General features: G+C 40.4%; 1 protein-coding gene across 2 annotated transcripts in view; it reads right to left on the bottom strand.

Annotated features, from left to right (window-relative positions):
* USP10 (ubiquitin specific peptidase 10) overlaps nucleotides 1-18,657 on the bottom strand; it is a 51,277-nt gene extending 32,620 nt beyond the window's left edge. For both annotated transcript variants that reach the window (XM_061475073.1, XM_061475072.1), the window contains exon 1: nucleotides 18,514-18,657. In XM_061475073.1, the coding sequence (XP_061331057.1) occupies nucleotides 18,514-18,534 (21 nt within the window). In that variant the 5' untranslated portion in view covers nucleotides 18,535-18,657. The remainder of the gene's footprint in view (nucleotides 1-18,513) is intronic.
* Nucleotide 18,658: the final 1 nt, after the last annotated feature.

Here is an 18,658-nt window from a genome sequence, read left to right on the forward strand (position 1 = left end):
GTAATAACACATTCTTAGCATGTGGAAAGATACTCACATTAAGAGTCACAAGAATTATGTACATGGATAAAAACAGGTCAGTTTGGTCCAGTACATTACAGTTTACCACTCCCATTCTTCTTCAGCAGACTCTGACAATCATTTCAGACAATTCTTTACTATCCTCCATCCTTCCAGCAGAAAAGCTCTCAGCAGTGTCAAGTCTTGCTCATGGTAAATCCTCAACTTGGTTGTTTTCAGACTTTAGGCGGTTTATTCCAGTAAAACTAACGTACTTGCTGTTTGCATGACTCACAGCCATCTACATTTACAAACTTCAAAGCTTAAGTTAAAGCTAAGTTCCACAGCAATTATAAAATTAAGTTTTCTTACACTAAAATTTACACATATATCACTTTTAGGTGCTGAAAGAGTTTAATCTTCGGTGGTTTTAAACAAATATTACCTGGTTTAGTCAATAAAGAATTCTAAAAGTCAAAATAAACTGGAACATCCGTGATACAAACGTTTGAGGCACTCTGACACTACCAAAGTGCTATACCCAAAGAGAACAGGAACCCTAAAGTGTACCTGACTGAACGGCTCCACAGTTCCTGGCACAGGACTTAAACTTGGCTTATGCTCTCAATATAACCAAGTCATTTTTATTCAGTAACTTAAGAGCTGGAATTTATGATATTCCAAAAACATGCCTACAAAAAACACTTGGTGAATCATAACTGAATTATGTTTATAGGAAGTATTTTTGATGCAGTCATGCAGCATAACAAATTATAATCTCAACTACAGACTACCAAAAGTTACATGAATTCAACCCTAATTCCTCTATATGATAATACAGTCTCTTCATTTATCGGTGTTTTTAACGGAGGTATCACAGGCCTGGTACTTCTTCCTGAGCAAAAGAAAGTGCTTCTTTTCTAATTAATGAGCACAAAACAAGTTAAACAAAGTGATCATTGATAGTATCTTAATGGAACTGTTTTACTATATAATGATGTATTCACATAAGAAAATGTTGTATCTATGCAACTGTTTATTCACGATTTAAAACAGGACTTGAAAAATTTACCAGCATCTAACCCAAAACCCAATTCTAGTCAGACTGTATCACAAAAAAGATGCCATCTATTTGGGCCTGAGGAAACCAGAATTTGATAAGGCTTTATTTAACAATGCCTTATACCTACAAACACAAAGTAAATCAGTTAAAAGATCCCTACATAATAAACTGAGAAAAATATTGTTTCAAGATATACTTATTAGGCCACAAGACTGATGGTCTTTCCCAGCTTAACTGGCCTTTCTGTCCTCTACCTTTCAAGGCAGCCTCATCTCCCAATAAATAGATTTCTGGAAGCACAACAGAATTATTTACCCTTTTTAAGGCACAACTTAAATGAAAAAGGAGATATCCCCCTGAGATGAAAAAGGAGATACCCCCCTGAGGGGGAAACAGCATTGCTTATTAAGCAGCTTGAAATACAGCCATAGGTCCTGCCTGTCCCCATCCACACTATGTTCCACTGAATCTGTGCGCCTGGCACTATACAAATTAACTGTATGCAAGAAAATACCTGTGTTAGCTATGAAATGGCTTCAGAAAGACATCACTGTAGTACTTTCTTTGAACCACTGTTTCAAATTTAAAAGGTTTATCTGTAACTGAAATACAGCAAGCATTTTCAAGCAAGAGAGCGCTAGGATTTTATAAAAGCAATACACCCTAGCAAGAAATAATCTCATTATCAGTGTGAGCTTTTGGGATCCTAGCCTGTACACTCCAAACCATTCCACGTCATTTCAAAAGCCTCATGGTACCATTCTTTTTCTGATATTTTCCAACTGACAAAATCTAATACTTGAACAATCAAACACAGTTTACTTATTTACACAATTCCTACACAAGTCAGGATTAATTTACCCCACACTTCCTAAATCACATTGAAAACATACAGCAGAGATGCACTAGCACGTATCAGAACTTTGTCAAAGCCATTTCAGACTATTTCAGTTCCAATTTCAATGTGTGTAAGTAACAAATATACCCATTAGGACTAGATCAAATTGATTCCTTTAAATGTCAAACTCTCATCTGCCCTACACTGTATCAATCTCTAAAGTTGGGTGTAGGTCACAGTACTTCAAGGTCCTGATCACAGGCAACAGAGTGGGACTTCACCACATAAATTCTGAGGAAAAAGTGGGTTTCGGATACAGACTGCTTATGGTCAGCCCCAAAGCAGGCAAGAGCTTGTGAGGTGCTCAGAGCTAAGCTGCTCATCACACTGACGATTCCCGACCTGCCAGTGCAGCATCAGCCTTTCACTTTACAGTAACCACAACTGTGAAGTCACCTGAGCCAAGGAGGAGCAAAATCAACTGCGATAATGCATAGAAGCAGACAGCTCAACTGCCCCAGTTAGCAAAATCCACGCCTGTTACCATCAACATTGCACTAACCGAAGCACATACAACAAACAAAGCCCAAATATTAAGGAAAAGTTATCAGTGAAAAATTGAAGCTTAATTACTCTGAGCTCTACACAAATTTCATTTTAAGGCAAAAAAAAAAAAACAACACAAAAATCAAGTTTTCTCCAAGAAAAAATACTGTTTACCATTCAATTACTTATTTCAAAAATTAATTTTTATTTATATCCTCAGATAAAAAGCATCTGCTCAAAAAGTATGCTAAATGGTAGGCAATGGTGTACATGGTAACTCACAAGGTAGAGCAGGAATGATGCCTGGAAGAGAGTCCAGCCTCACACCGACACTGGATTTGGAAGGAAACTTTCCCACAGTATTCTTTTGGGGTTTTTGACCATTTCCAATTGTAACATTACCCCTAGACTTACTTTTAAGATACATAATCCTTAAGAGGCTTCATTCAGAGTCAGAGCAGATCTCTCCTTCCCAAACTATCTCAGCAACCTACGTAGCTTCCTCTTCAGGCTCCTTGGGAGGAATCCTCACACTTTTTTGGGAGCACATATTTCACACTGCATTTCTCCCACTACTTTTGAGATTATTTTACTCTGCAGAGCAACCATTAACCTTGCATTAAGTGTATTCACAGATCTTTTAAGATACGTCACTCTGGGGAGCTTGATTTCTGCCGCAGATTAAGAGCAATGCCAAAACAGTATCATCTAAATTTCAACCATCTTTGATTTGCAGCTGTGTAAGAAAAAGAGATAGAAAATAATAGTCTCCTCTAGGGGAAGGCATAGGCAAAGTGCTGGTTCCTGCCTTGGGCCACAACAACCCCATGCAATGCTCCAGGCTTGGGGAAGAGTTGCTGGAAAGCTGCTCACGGAAAAGGACCTGGGGGTGCTGACTGACAGAGCTGAACATAAGTCAGCTTGTGCCAAGGCAGGCAAGAATGTCAGCAGCATCCTGACCTGTATCAGAAATAGCACAGCCAGCAGGACCAGGGCAGTGATTATCCCCCCCTGTAACAAGGCACTGGTGAGGCCGTACCTTTCTTGAGCAGCAACAAAGCTGGCACAGGGCCTGGAGCACAAGTGTGATGAGGAACAGATGAGGGACCGGGCCAGGGAGGAGGGTTAGGCTGGAGAAGAGAAGGCTCAGCGGGGACCTTATTGCTCTCTACAACTGCCTGAAGTGAGGCTGTAGTGAGATGGGGTTGGTCTGTTCTCTCAAGTAACATGTTGACAGGATAAGGGGTAACGACCTCAACCTGCTCCAGGGAAGGTTTAGACTGGATGTTAAGTGCAATTTCTTCACAGAGAAGGGGTCAGGCGCTGCAGCAGACTGCCTAGGGCAGTGGTGGAGTCACCGTCCCTGGATATGTTCTCAAACCATGTGAAAGTCCTCAGTGACATGGTTTAGTGGTGTCCTTGGCAGTCCCCGGGCAATGGTTGGACTTGAAGTTCTTAAAGGCCTTTTCCAACCCAGCTGATTCCACAATTCTAGTAACTCTGATTACCGTAATTGACTAAGTGGCACCTTAATTATGCACACAAAAGCAGCAGCAACAGAACTAATTCCAAGAAAGGAGGGGAAAAATGTGTTCTTTGAAGACCCCAAAGAATTAAAATGCCTGACTGCAAGCTCTCCCCATGTCATGCTAATGTTACCCCACTGCCTGTAATGTAATCTCCACCGGTATTCCAGTCTGGCAACACAAATAGTCTCCTGGAGGAATACAAGTAGGAGGAGGAGTACAGGTTACACAGCTGCTTGTCCTAGAAAAATGAGTAGAAATAGCACTGCTGATGTACCCTCATCTTAGCATCACCTGTGCTAGAAGAAAGCTAGGAAAATGAAGTGTCAACTTCTGCTTTCAAGAAGCATTAATGTGACTTTCATCTAATAACCAACAGCTTCAGATCTTCAGTCAAATTAGTTTATGCCACAAATGCTCTCACTTCAACTGCTTTTGCACAAACTACTTAAAAATACAGTTTTTACTTACTGGTGACAAGGAATAATTCAACTGTATCTAAGCAGAAGACCTAACAAGTCAAAACAAGGTTCATATATAAACTGAAATTATGAAACAGCTTATAAGTATACCATAAGCTGTACAATCTTGCTCACTGAGCTACTCCTATAAAAAGTACTTACTCTTATAGCTATCAGGATAGGCTGGAGTAGAGGAAGACATTCGGTCTGTTTTCTGGCAAAAAGAAGAGGGCACAAGACTGCACCTGGATTTTATTAGCAGAGGAAACACTCTTACATTAGTCATCCCAGCAGCAAATAAGGTGCTTCTCCCTCACCCATTACTTCTTCCCCATTTTCTCAAGGTTTGTCAATGTGGAAAGTGTAGGGAAAGACAACCTTCTTTAAGGTTCTGCTTCCTTTTGAGCTGAAACATATCCAGACTTAGTACATAGATGATACTTAATTTGATACAATAAGGTTTTCTGAATTTCCAAATCCCTTGAAACTTATTGCTAAACTGTTTATGAAAACACAAACAAAATCTTGAGACTGAAGAACATGTTTTTTTTGGTTGTTTGGGTTTTTCTGAATTCGCAAGCAACAGCTCATAACCAGGAGTTATGAAGACCACTGGCCGTATGTTTATAGTTGTATCACAGCCTAAACAGTAGTATTTTAGGCAAAATAGCTGCCTAAAACCCAGAGAAATTTCCATGTTGATACATTCTCTCAATGGAAAAGTAAAATCCATTTTTACAGATAAAATGGTATAGGATCTGTACTTTTGAGGTGGAGCGGTTGCATATTAAAGCTTTTGACAACTGAAAACACAATAAAATATGACAAAACTCTTAGTACAGCTTGCAGTCCTTTATCACTAGCCTGCCGTTTAAAACTAGAACATTAACCAATCTACGTAGTGCCTGAAGAAAGATCAGAGCTAGGTAAATGTAGGTCAACTAAGCCCATGAGTCAGTGCAACTCTGCCTGCCTACCATTTAAGCAATCAAAGGCTCAAAAATACAACGCTTGACTACCTTCCATCCTTTCTTGGGTGTTAATACAGAATTCTTACAGCTGAAAGGTGGCAGGCATTTTCCAGACACTTCACATGAATTAATCTGAGAGGAATTTATTCCATTATGAAAAAAACAGAATAAGCATTCTCAAAAGTTCACTTTCTGATCAGAAGAAAAACCAGATCACTGGCTAGTGTGAAAGCACAATTTGGTGACATTTCAGCTGGGGCCACGGCGTTACTGGGAAGGCAGGTTTAATGAACAAATGGCCCTGCAGCCTGACAGTCTCACAGGCGCACAACGTGGATCAGAACAGTTTGTCTTGAAGACTACAATTCAAATAGTCACAAAAGCAGAACATCTTGTGCTCTTTCACTATTTTCTGCTTTTATCACTTACATATTTCAATTAAGAGCAACAAACCTAACAATAACCATACAGAAACCTGCCAGGAGCCAACTCCCTACAAAACAAATTCTGTTTATGTACTCTCTTCATCCTATTACCAAAAATTAGGTGCTTGTTGGCATGCTTCTATTTCAAACAAACAGCAGCTGCCACAAAGTGCAACCAAGGAAGCTGTATGTAAAGTAAGGACTGTCTTTTTAGAGAGAAGAATAAAAAATTACCCATCATCTTACATTTCTGAATCTTACATTTATTATGTTCCCCAACTACAGAGAGGCTCTGCTGTCTTCTGGTCTCCAAAGCAAGACTGTCCCACCAAAAAACAACTCTGTTGTTTAACATTTAAAGCTTTCCACAACTGGTATTTTTCTTCTGCTCTACAAAACAAATGAAAACAAAGCAAGCCCAAAACAGCCACCATTTCATTATGTAAATAATACTACAATAGAGAGGGCAACACACATGTATCACTTACATATGATCACAAAGCAATGGCCCAGATGCCAGAAGATTGTATCTGCATTTTATATAACTTTTAATTTGCATCCTATGAAACAGAATCAGGTATTCTTGCTAAGAAAAGACCTTATTTGAGCCTTCCACTGGACCTCAAGGTAAGAACATATGTTCACATGGTATACAAGAGCTGTAATGAAGAACACTCATTCTGGGACTACAGCAAGAGTACCTGCAAAATGCACTCAAGACAGCAAGCTAGAAGGAAGATAACTGAATTATCATTGCTGATTACATCAAATTTTAGCTCTCTGGAGAGCAAAAGATAGAATTCTTGACACCTTTACACCAGCAGCTCCACCACTACAAGCCCACAGAACATCTGTCAGTGATTCAGAGAAATAACATTTTCCACTCTGTTTTCTTGCAATGTGAAATCAAAAGAGAAGCCAAACAAAAATACTTTCCTATTAAATTCTTCAAGTAAGCAGTCCTTGCAAATATCAAAAGTAAGTACTTCCAAAATGGGTAAATAGATCCTTCCTCAGTTTTTTATCCAAGTACAGCCGTTGGGGTAAAACACATACTGCTAAGCCTCTACCTTCACACCCTAGAAGTTTGGAAACACCAGCTTCAAGCTGGTTACTCATAATTCAGCAAACACATTTACTTCAAGCTCTGCGAGCTCAGCTTGAACTTGTTACTGAGTCGAACACATAATTTGTAAACTCTTCCTATAATGAAGAACAAAAATAATTAAGACCTGAATTACTCTGATTTACTACAGCATGATAAGCACTGAGAAGTTGGAACATGAAGTTACTCAAGAACACAGCCAGTTTAACTGCTATTTTATTATAGGTGGGGCAGGTAAAACAATCTCTCAGTAATTTTATCTAATACTTCCCAGCAGAAAAACCTTGGTGTTAGCCTTTGTTTTTTTTCTGTGCCAGACTAAAATCATTAGGGCTGCAATCTTCTGTGCCAGATACCTACAGCACAGCAAACTTCTAAGAACACAGTATTAAAATCAGTTCTGCAACTGGAGAATACTGCTTTGGCCACATTAAATAGCAAATTGTCTTTGAACATCTCACAGCAGTCCACCCAAACTCCAGACATGCTCTATAAATCAGTGTTTTTATGAGGTTTGTGAAATCTTTATTTAGCAGGGATTCCAGCAATTAAGATTTGGAAGGACTGTTTTCAATGAGCTACTCTCCAACTCTCTAGGTGGAAAAACACCACATGGACTATCTTTCCTGCCATCCACATAAACTGTAGTATCAAGGAGCCCGTACATTCCTACCCTGGTAAAGCAGGACGCTCCGGACTACCAGAACAAAGACAGGCTTTCCCCTTAATGGCTCCCAGTTAGCAAGCTTCAGAGGCATTAGGCAGTGCCCTGGCAGAAGGACGCCTTCCTTCTGTGCTTGCTATACCTGAATTTACCTCATAGGCTACTTCTATCCTTCAAAGCCATGACTTTAAAAAGTAAAACTATTAGTATACATTCATACAAGTATCTAGACTTGTATGAAATAATTCAGAAGAGAAGTAGAGCTCTAGGAAGAAAAAGCACAACTCAGCTTTAAGAAATTAAACAAGTCTGAATATAAGAGCAATTTTAAGTAGTTCAAGAAGGAGATCGTAATTGGCTTGATGATGCCAAAGATGAGGAGCAAGAGAAAGACGAAAAGATGATACAGGATCTGAAGTTACTGGTAGAGACAGCTCAGGAGGGAAAAAAGAAATGGAAAGAACCAGTCTGTGCCTACCACACCACTCTCCTCTCCAAAAGTTGAATTATCACCCAAAATTCTGGAGTCACAGAATACTGCTACATTGTCAGAAGCCTCTTTAATTCAGCTACAGCAGTATGGATCTCAGCTTTGTTAACAGTACTCCTTCTCTTGTGAACTGCTCCACATGCTTGAGTAGTGAATGCTCTTTCTGTGTAGGTAAAGGTGCTAACCTTGTAGATACAGAATGTGAGTTTCAGGACGGCACCCTATTAAGGAAACTACATGAGAAGTTATGTTTTTCAAATCAAATAACCAAAAGCAAAGCTGCACAAAACTTCATACTGCTTATATCTTCATTTGATTCCCACTAGTTTGTGTACATTCAATATTTTCTTTGCTCATTTCCACTTCTCGCATCTTCACAGAGGACTAATGCCTCACAGGACTAATGCAGACCCATTCCCAGAGGACAATTCCACCCTGGGCAGTAAGGTCACTACTGTTCCTCCCATTTGTCAAGGAAGCTGAAAAACACACTGGAATATGAAGGCGGGGGGGGGGAAGTGGGTAGCCTATAAATAACAGTAGCTAGAAGTTGTGGAAAACTAAAAGCTATCCCTAAGAGCACCGCGGCTAGGTGTGTCAGCCACACAATGCTTTTCTCAAGCAATTACTCAGGGCAGGATTTAAAGTGACTAAGATTAGGTGAGGTAAAACTTAGCTATCTGGACTCCATCCCTGACAGGGAATACAGATTAGCACACTCAAGAAGGCAGTTGAGCCCACCTACCCAGGATTTATTATGTCTCTTCTGAAGGCCTAACTTCGTATCTCAACCCTGAATTTCAGAAACACTGAATGCTTATGAACCACAGCTGAGTGAGATTTAACCTATAAAGTTTAATATTAATCTAAATGCAGTGCAAAGTCCTATTAGAATCACTCTGGCCACCAAGAGAGGGTAAAAAGAAGACGACGCAAAAGCTAGAGAGGTAGCCACCCTAGCAAGGCACTACACATTTAAGGGAAAACACTGGCTGATCATTAAAAACAAGCACCACCTGCTCCTTTCACAAAGGCCACACAGACTTTACTTGGCTTTTTGATGCACTGGATTTGCATTCCAGCCTCCTGTGCTGCCCCAGTTTAAATAGCAAGGAGATTATACTCTGAGAGAAAATGATCCAGACAATTTTTTTTACATATTTTTTCTTCACTGGGGGAAGGAGGTGAGGAACCAGCACAAAGCAAAAGATGGAAGCAGCCAGGAGCAAGAAAGTGTAAGACTTTCGCCTTTCAAAGTCGTGACCTGCCAAAAATAGGTTATAATCTCATAGAGAAACAGCCAAAAATAAACCAGAGAATTTGTGAAAAACACAATGATTGGGAAATGACTCCAGGGGATCACAGAAACGAAACACAACTACCACCACATAATAAAGTCTTCCATATTTTAAGCATTGTGACTGCTGAAGTTTGAGAGTAATTCTATGGAGGTTCCTCCTCTATCTTCTCTCTGCAGGAACTCGAGCCCCTTCCATTACTTCACCACATGACACGCATGCTGCATGCCCCCTGGGCAGAGAATACCATCTACATTGGTTTGATCCTCTGTATATACACAGACATCTATCTCCTCTACCAGCCTTATGTGTGGCAAGTGGCAGGTGGGAACCCGAGAGGATCTGGCACTACCCATGAGAGCCACTTTGTATTTTGAAGTGGCATGAAAGTTAAAATGAAAACTGGGACACCACACATATGCCTACCTCCTGAGGTAGGTTTACAGCTTAAGTATCCGCAACACAATTTTATGTAGATGCTGTTAAAATGAATGCATGTATTAACACACTGCTGCAACTAAAACACTGACAGTAAGCATGTAAAGCACCTGCATTTTGAAAATGCAGCATTAAAATGGATTTGAATACATTAGGACACTTTGGTAACAACAGTAGGACACTTTGGTAACAACAGTGACCTTTATTTTTTAGGTAGATCATTTCAAAAGAGTAACTCTGATAGTGGTGCTACTTCATGTCTTTCCTTATATGAGATCTGATAGCAGTCAGATTTCTCTTGCACATTATGAATGAACAGAACGCAAAACATAGCACTCAAGATCCTTCCCAACACATTCACGATATTGAAGATACTGAAATCCTCTTGCTTACTGAGGGCAGAAAAGGGACTAAACCAGAGTATACTCTGACACACTATTACTGATAAAGCCCACAACACTGTGAGATCAGAGTACACATCTGATGGCCTCTACCCAGGTAGGAGCTGCAGCCACCACTTCTTTGGCCTGCACATCCAGCTATCTACAAATGGGAATGCCAATACATGGCAGCGGAGACAAACATGACACAGCACTGGCTTTACTCACTGCAAGGACAGAGACAGAAGCAGCTGCTGTCTGCAGTGTCCCTCACTGCTCACACCCCTTATGTTCATGAGCATGTCTGCAATGCCAGCAGCTTCTTCTGTCCTCTCCCTTCTCCATCTATGGTTCAAAGGTGTAAGAGCATTTTAGGGGGTCCCCATGTGAATACTCGCAAATTGCCATCTAATCTGCAACGCTGACAAGGCCCAGGGCTGAGCAACAATGGTAAGGCCACGCGTCATACTTCAGCATGCGTACCTGGAATTTATAATACTTTCCACTTTGACACACCACCAATGTGGGCAGCCTTTGAAAGAACATGTTTTCCTGTGGCTGTGCAATGCCTCTTTTGGTCCCAAATCCAATGAAAAACTCTTGCAAATCATAAAAACATTTGGTAAACACAATCAGTCGCTCAAGCTACTATTCAAAGTGGCTGTTTTGCAAATAGAGCATAAAATACAAACTAAACTAAGTTTCAAATCAGCGATGTCTGCCATTATCAAATACTGCAACCTCTGGCTACTCAGTAAAGACACTAGATGTGCTGGACACTTGGAGTTGACTTTCAAAGATAATAACCAGTTGCTCGTTAATTAGAAGCACTTTTTTTTTTAACCCGTCATAAAATAAACAAATTTGAAGCACAAACATCTATATAAAATTTGTTATGCACCCAAAGGGCCATAAAATCCCTTGGCTCTTAGCTAAGCCCTAAGACTTTTGACTAGAAAAACACTTTGATGAATTCAAACTATAAAGTCATACTACCATAAAAACACTGCACATGCACATGTACCATGTAGCTTCAGCACACATTCAAGCACTACCTCTGCGAATGCGGGATCCCTCTGGGCCACTGCAACTCCTGCCTATGGTACACACCATTAACAGCAGCAGTACAAAACAAAGGAAAAAAAATGTGCACAACTGCCCTAAAGCATCATTCCAGGGGTGAACACTAATGAAAACTCAGGGAAATCTCTATTTTAAAGATGCAATTACATCAAAGCAGAAAACCATAATGGCCTTTATGTGACAATCATTAGTACCAAGTAACATACAAGTCCATTACCTTTATCCTCCCCAGCTAAGGAAACTCTGAGTCTTTGGCAACATCTAAAACACATCACGCCGGCATGTGGTATTTACAGCCAGTCTGACTGGCAGCAACAAGAGTGACCACCCCAATTCAGTGTTGTATTTGAACAAAGGCAAAGTTCAAAAGACTGAGAAGTCAAACCTGTTGACAAGAGCAAAAGCAACAGTTTTACTCTTGCGCTGAAAGCTGATTACTCCTCTTTCATACTTTACCATTCTGCTGCACTTACACTTTCTGTCCCTTTCACGGCTATCAAGAATGAGACACATGAAAGCACTGCAAGCACGTTAACAACATAAACCCTTTTCTGGCCGTCTTAAATTTTGTTAGGAAGCTTTTGCTATCTGTGATTCGCAGAAGCTTGAAATTCTTGTTAAAAGTGGCAATAGCCTAATGGTCACAGCCTTTAGCTGACAAGAAGAAAATGTGTATTGGGAACGCCCTAAATAAATTTTGACTTTTTTCCAACTTTGTATCAATTAACTACAGCGCTCCCCGGGAATTTTCAAACAGTGGCAGCTTTGATTTTGTATACCAAAGGCAGGAGAGGAACAGCAAGTGAGGTTTGCCATGCCTTACTGACATTAAAGCACCGTTTCTTACTTTCTAGTAACAGCTAGTTATTATTTGAGACCATGTGACTTAATGGATAGGCTGACCTAGACTGGAATTCAGGATAACTTAATTCTTCTTCAGCCATAACTTGTGCTGACAGTGATCCCTCTCTGCTTTATTTCCCCTCTCCTTTTGTCATACCTAATCATATTTAAAATGACAAGACCATCCCATATTATGGACATGTACAGCATCACTTTTAACCAAATACCTTTCTCAGTAGCATGGTCCAAAAAACCATTATTTGCATGTGATTAATCTAATTGCCTGTTGCTACCATTGAACTAGCAACTGAACTTTTTCCACTTCCCTTTCCACCCATCCTAATGCCTACAGCAAGAATCACAGGGATTATCAGAATCTTGCCTCTATCTTCCTTTTTTCTGTCAGAGTCATTTCTTTAACTCCCACCTTGTCAAGATTAGCTCTGAATTCATCTCCCTCTTTAAAACTTACACTCAGCCTGTTCAAAGGAGAGGTATGTGCAACAGAACTTTGCTACACCAGAAAACCAGGAGTGAGAACACCTGTGGTTTGATACCACGTACAGCATCTGAAGCCTTCATATGTTCACACAATGAAGTCAGCTCATCTAAAGTCACTCTAGTCACCTGATACCTGGGGTAATCCCACCTGCATTCTAGGGGTTTTCAATGCTTATAATAGGTGACTCTCAACCAACTTATGTCTATTTTAGCAACAGAAGCTAAAGAGCAAATTATATACATGTTCCCACTGAGACAGGCATGTGCATACGGCAAAGATGTTAAGTACTCATGAATACACAAACATTACCTTGACACTCTGAGAATTACTATTGGTAACATGTTTTTACACTACCTAGAGGAATCATACTCCAACAAGACAGATTATTTTCACAACAAAAGCCTTCGCTTCTCTACTTCAATGATATACAATTTTCCATATTATAAGTGACACTGGTAAATACACTGCCAGCATGCAACACTCATGGGGAAAAACGAGGCAGGAAACCTGTGAATCACTACAGCAGGCTCTAAATACACGAAAAAAACATGCCTGCTGCACTGAGGGAATACAGCTATTTCTACTGTTATGTTTAGTTCAAACGAAACAAAAATAAATCTTTCATACACAGAATTCTCTGAAGAAAACCTACTTTCTCACATTATTTGTCTGGGGTCTTTTTAATGCATTTTTTCACACAGTCTTTACAGATATGTTCTTCTTTACAGTTTCTTACAGATAGGGCATTTTCTCTTCCACCTCAAAGCTCATCCCCAGTTGGGTTGTTTACCCAAAGTAAAAAAGTTGCAGAAACCTTAAGTGATTTTCCTGTTTGAGTTCACCTTACATTCAGTGGAAGCTGATCCATATCCCTTTCTTTCCTACTGTAATTCCAACGCAAATATCTTACAATGCTTCTTTTAGAACTTCCATACATGATATGAATCCACATACAATTGTATTAGCAGAAAAATTCCCAAAAGCACTCTTGCAAATTTCCTCCAGTTTGTATGGCACTAGCATTTGTGACTATCATGGTATCTCAAGAAGGCCATTAGTTTTATGTTAAACACATGCTTTTCCTTAAACCTCGCACAAACACTTTGTTACAGCTGCTGTGATTTAAGCTATCTCCTGCCTAACTGTACATGAAGGAAAACAGGCCTTGTAGCCACCCCAGAAAATCAACAAATCTTATGCTGTCAAACCAGGAGGAAAAGTTCTTATGTCTATTTAAAATATCAAGAACATCTGCAATTAAATTAGGTATTAGGGAGTCAAGTACAAAATGAAAAAACTAATGTACTTCAAAGTTTTACTCTATTAGAGCATTAATGAATACATTAACATGAGCACTAATGTAACAAAATCCTTTAAAGTGTTTAAAAAATAATCACCATGGCACCATTACTGGGTATACTTAAAACTTAGTCTTAAATGCATATGTTACAGTTTCACAAAATAAAGATAGGGTTTAGAATCCCAGTATTAGACTATTCCATTATGGACTGTTTGCATATACACACACACACGTACACACACACACAGAGTTTTTCACCATTAAGCATAACTCTTTGTTCCATAATCCCCAGTTGTATGTTTAATCATCACACATAAAACACTTCCATCAAAAAGGAAAACTGCAGTTCTAGCATGTTTAATTCTTTGGAAATGAACATCTACATTGCTGAAATGGCATTAGAGTGACAAATGACTATAATCCAATGGCCCAAGGCCAGCAACTTCTATTACAGCAAGATTTTGCTGTTTTGTACGACACAGCATGTTGCGTGTGTGTCACTAAACAGAAATGAGACTGCTTAGTTTACCTATAAACAAAACCCCACTTAACTTTACAAGTATTTTAACAGCTACATATATGGAAAAAGCAGTGTGTCTAAGCAACTGCCTAGAGAAACTGGATTTATTAATAGGTAAATGGCTGGATCTATTCTAAGAAGGCCCCAAATCAGTGCTATAGTCTAGAATGCACAGAATAAATAGCAGTGATTCACAAAACCTGTAGAGTTTATTCTAGTATTTGCATGCTGCCATATAGTTCCAAATTTAAGTTCTATGCCAGTTTTCTCAGACTTGCTTTTTTTAACCAACCCACATTCACCCACTGTGCTCTGCATGGATCCACCATTCACATTTTAGAAAGGCAAATGGTATCTTCTGGCTACCTAAACTCACAGCTTCTGCTGCAGTATGAATTCCTGAGACCACAGAAGCTTACAACTACTCACTCCACTGGCAGAAGTTTTAGCAAAAGAACAAACCCTTTTTGCTCAGAAGGCCCTTCTGAGCAATGAAAGCAGGACTCAAAAACGAAGGGAGGCAAATCCAGCTTCTTCACCCCTTTAAAACACAGTACAGTAACTGACCAGGACAGGGCAGAAGCAGCAGCTACGATAACACGATGTACTCTAACACCTCCATCCAAACCCACTGTTGCCAGCCCCTACCCACAGCCACCTTTCATTTCATTGTTCGGGTTGTCCTCCCGAGTTATCAGTGTGTTTCACAAACTTGACAGACAAAATCTACACTGCCCTCTCTCCAAACACTTCTTTCTGCCTGTAAGGACCCTGTCAAGTTATACACATCTGCACAGATGCAAGCAAGCTAGCACTCACGCAGCAAGAAACTCATGCAGCTGCAGAGCAACCCTGGTTTTCTTAAGAGTATTTTCGAGACAGATCGATTTCCTGATGAAGGTCACCCACAAACATCAGGCAATACACTGCAAAGACAGCACAGAACAAATGCCTACAGACTGCAGCCTTTTTTTTTTTTTCCCTCCTTCCAGAAACAGTGCTGGCTTAAGGGAACATCAAACTACACCCTGCCAGGGAGCAACACTCCAAGTGGCCATAAAAGAGGCAGTTTGCAGTGCAGTATTTCAGGGAGTCAGATTGCATGTCATGTTCTGAGTTCCAGTTATTCTGGTTGGCAGGCCAGACACAGGCTTGGGTGAGGATGAGTAGCAGCCTATGAGCTTGTTCAGCTTTTCCTGAACTCAAAACTCAACCAGTTTTTACTTCAGCTGGGTCTGGGGACAATATGATACATTTAAAATGGCACTGAGCTAATATGACACCACAGTAATGGTGAAAGAACAAAACAAGCATAAATGATTCATTCTGCTATGGTATCCTTTCTTCTGTTTAACTTGTTTTCACAAGATTTATAAATTATGAGTCTGTATTAATTCTTTCTATGAAAAACAATAGGAAAAGTGGCTAGAACAACTGTTTATACAGTTTCTACAGAGCATTACTCTTTCCAAACAGGGAAATATTTTTTAAAATGTCTTGAAAAAAAAAATTAATTTAAATGACCTTGATGACAAATGGTTTCAGCTATACCCTGTGCTACATCAGTTCAACATCTGTAGCGTCATGCAAAGCCTGTAGTGATACAGCAAGTTTACTTTTAGCTCATACTAATAAAAAACCTTACAGATTTTGAATATACTCAGAACACACCTAGAAAACTGACAGCAATACTTAAGTATCTCATTAAATTATTATGAAATAATGACATGCAATAGAGAGGTACAAATGACCAGCAATGTCTAACCTGTGTTTCCATATACTCATGCTTGCTGACTACCTGGCTGTCCAAAATTAATGCCCCTTTGAAAATAAATGATATGGTCGCGTTTCATGATTTATTTGTTAGAACATGTAAAGTGCCTAACGAAGTATTTCTGCTCACTACTACATGAACCCATTAACTGGCAGAAATTTGACTACCCATTTTAGCTATTAAAAGAACACGATTTTCTTGAAGACTTCTTTTTGCCCCATGTGACAAAAAAAAATTTATGTCTCAATTACGGTACGCTCAAATTACAGTCACAAGGGAAAAGTGAGCACTTTTGCCTCAGACTCTGCATTATGACACAAACATAATCACCAAATAATGTTATTTATGTTTTCAGAACAGAATTTTATCAAAGTATATCTACCGATCTGCAACACTACCATCCTACAATAAAAAGCTGCATCTTCAGGCATGCGAGAATCCAAAATATTGTTAACTTACTTCAGCATTATAGCATTAAACTGCTCTAGAATATACAGTCATATAAATCCCAGACAGCATTTAAATAAACTGATTTATTAATGTAAAAATAAAACAAAACACAAGGATAGGCTGCATTTAATGGCACAAACAAGCATTAACTGAAAGATATCCTACAGATTTGCTTCCAAATGAGACATGAACTTAAGGAGCAACCCTCACGAGACCTAAATATATCCCTTTACCTACAGGGATTGAGTTAAAATAGTCTATGTGAAAGTTAGTACTAACATGACTTTACAGTCTAGTTTTAATTACAGCTGTATATTGCTTCACCATGAACTAAATCATCAGCTGAACTTCCTTGTGTTTCAAGGTACACCAACTTAATTAAAGTACAGACACAAAAATGTCTTTAATTTTTCTAAATCCAGAAAAAACAGCTGTAGTGTAAAACCCAGTGTTATCCAACCGACCACATGCACTTCTGCCTACTGCTGAGAGTACTGAGGGGGAGGGCAAGGAGTAAAACAGCTTCGGAGACAGACACTGAATTCTTTCGATATATGAGCATTCAAACTAGCATTCATTAGAAAAATGTGTCCAAAACGAATTGCAGTTTCTCAACAGTAAAATAAAAATCGAACGATACTAAACTTAAGAACACTTTAAAATTTTAAAGAAACTCCAGAAACTGCAACTGTCCTCAGAACACTCACATTAACAAAATAATGTCCCTCTTTTTTCCAAACATAAATAAATCAAGCTGGACAAGAAATGTTACTATAGTTTTACCAGTCAGGCTTTTGTTTATGGAAAAATCACTGTCAGGACCACTAGTGTATGATCTCAACTGCCATTAACAAAAGCAGAACTCAGAATTAAAGCGTAATTTCGTTTCACACACTTAAACTTCATAAAAGGTATTTTCTACCACAAAAGACACGTTTTCTTAATAAAATCATCTTTAGCATGATCAAAGCTTTCTAAACTTCATTATTTGCTAAAACCAAAGTTGTGCGAAGTCTTGCAAACACACACCACAGTGCACCACATGCACAGCCCGATATTTTTGCTTTAAAGCTTTTGGGAACCGAAATCCTACAGGAAAGAAACAGTGAAATTATCCCACTCGATCACTTGCTCTAAGCAGACACGAGGTTACACCAGGAATCGAACTTTCAACTTCCACTGAAAAACTACCACAACCGCAGCTTTTCTTCTACTCCGCGCACACATCTTTTGGCTGCTTTAGTTAGTGGGAGACGGGGAAAGTGGACACGCATCTCCATGCACAGCGATCCTGCAACACTCAGCCTTTTGCAGCCCAATGCACTGAGAATTACTGAGTGTTTGGGCGGAGGGTGGGGGGAATTAGCCTACAAATCTCCATATCCCCTTCTCATTATATACTCGTTTCTACCTCTTCCCCCGCTCCAAAAAGGAATACGCACAAACTATCGCCTTTTTCCCCCCACATCCCCTCTCTGCGCTGGCTCAGACAGAAAAGGGCACAGCACCGGCTTCACCTCGCAAAAGCTCCGCATGCCGCCTCCGCCCCTTCCCTCCGCCGAGGCGCAGTGACACCGGCGCGGCGAAGGAGCGATCCCCAGCTCGCTGGTTCCCTCCGCGGGGCCGGCGGAGCGGGATGCCGCCGTCCCGGCGGGCAGCGAAGCGGCTCCACCGCCCTCAGGAGATTCAATGAAGCTGCAGAATCACCCTAGGCCTAGTCCCGGCCACCACGCTCCCCCCCACTCGGCGAGCCGCGACACGGGGCCCGGCAGCCGCTGGCGGCCCCTCACGAACCCCCGCGACACCCCGAGACGGCAGCGGGGGCACGGGCCATACCTGCGCGCCGTTGACCGCCATGGCACCCCTTGTCCGTGGGGAGCTCGGCGTCTGCCGTGCGCTTCACGCTGCTGCCCCCGCCGCCGCCATTTTCTCTCCTGCACGCACCAGCCGGGCGGGCAGGCGGTGCGCACTGCGCCTGCGC

Source organism: Pezoporus flaviventris, unplaced genomic scaffold (genome assembly GCF_033815535.1).
Source record: "Pezoporus flaviventris isolate CSIRO_AGI_PZ_B2104156 unplaced genomic scaffold, CSIRO_AGI_Pfla_v1 ptg000082l, whole genome shotgun sequence".
Classification (NCBI taxonomy): Eukaryota; Metazoa; Chordata; class Aves; order Psittaciformes; family Psittacidae; genus Pezoporus; species Pezoporus flaviventris.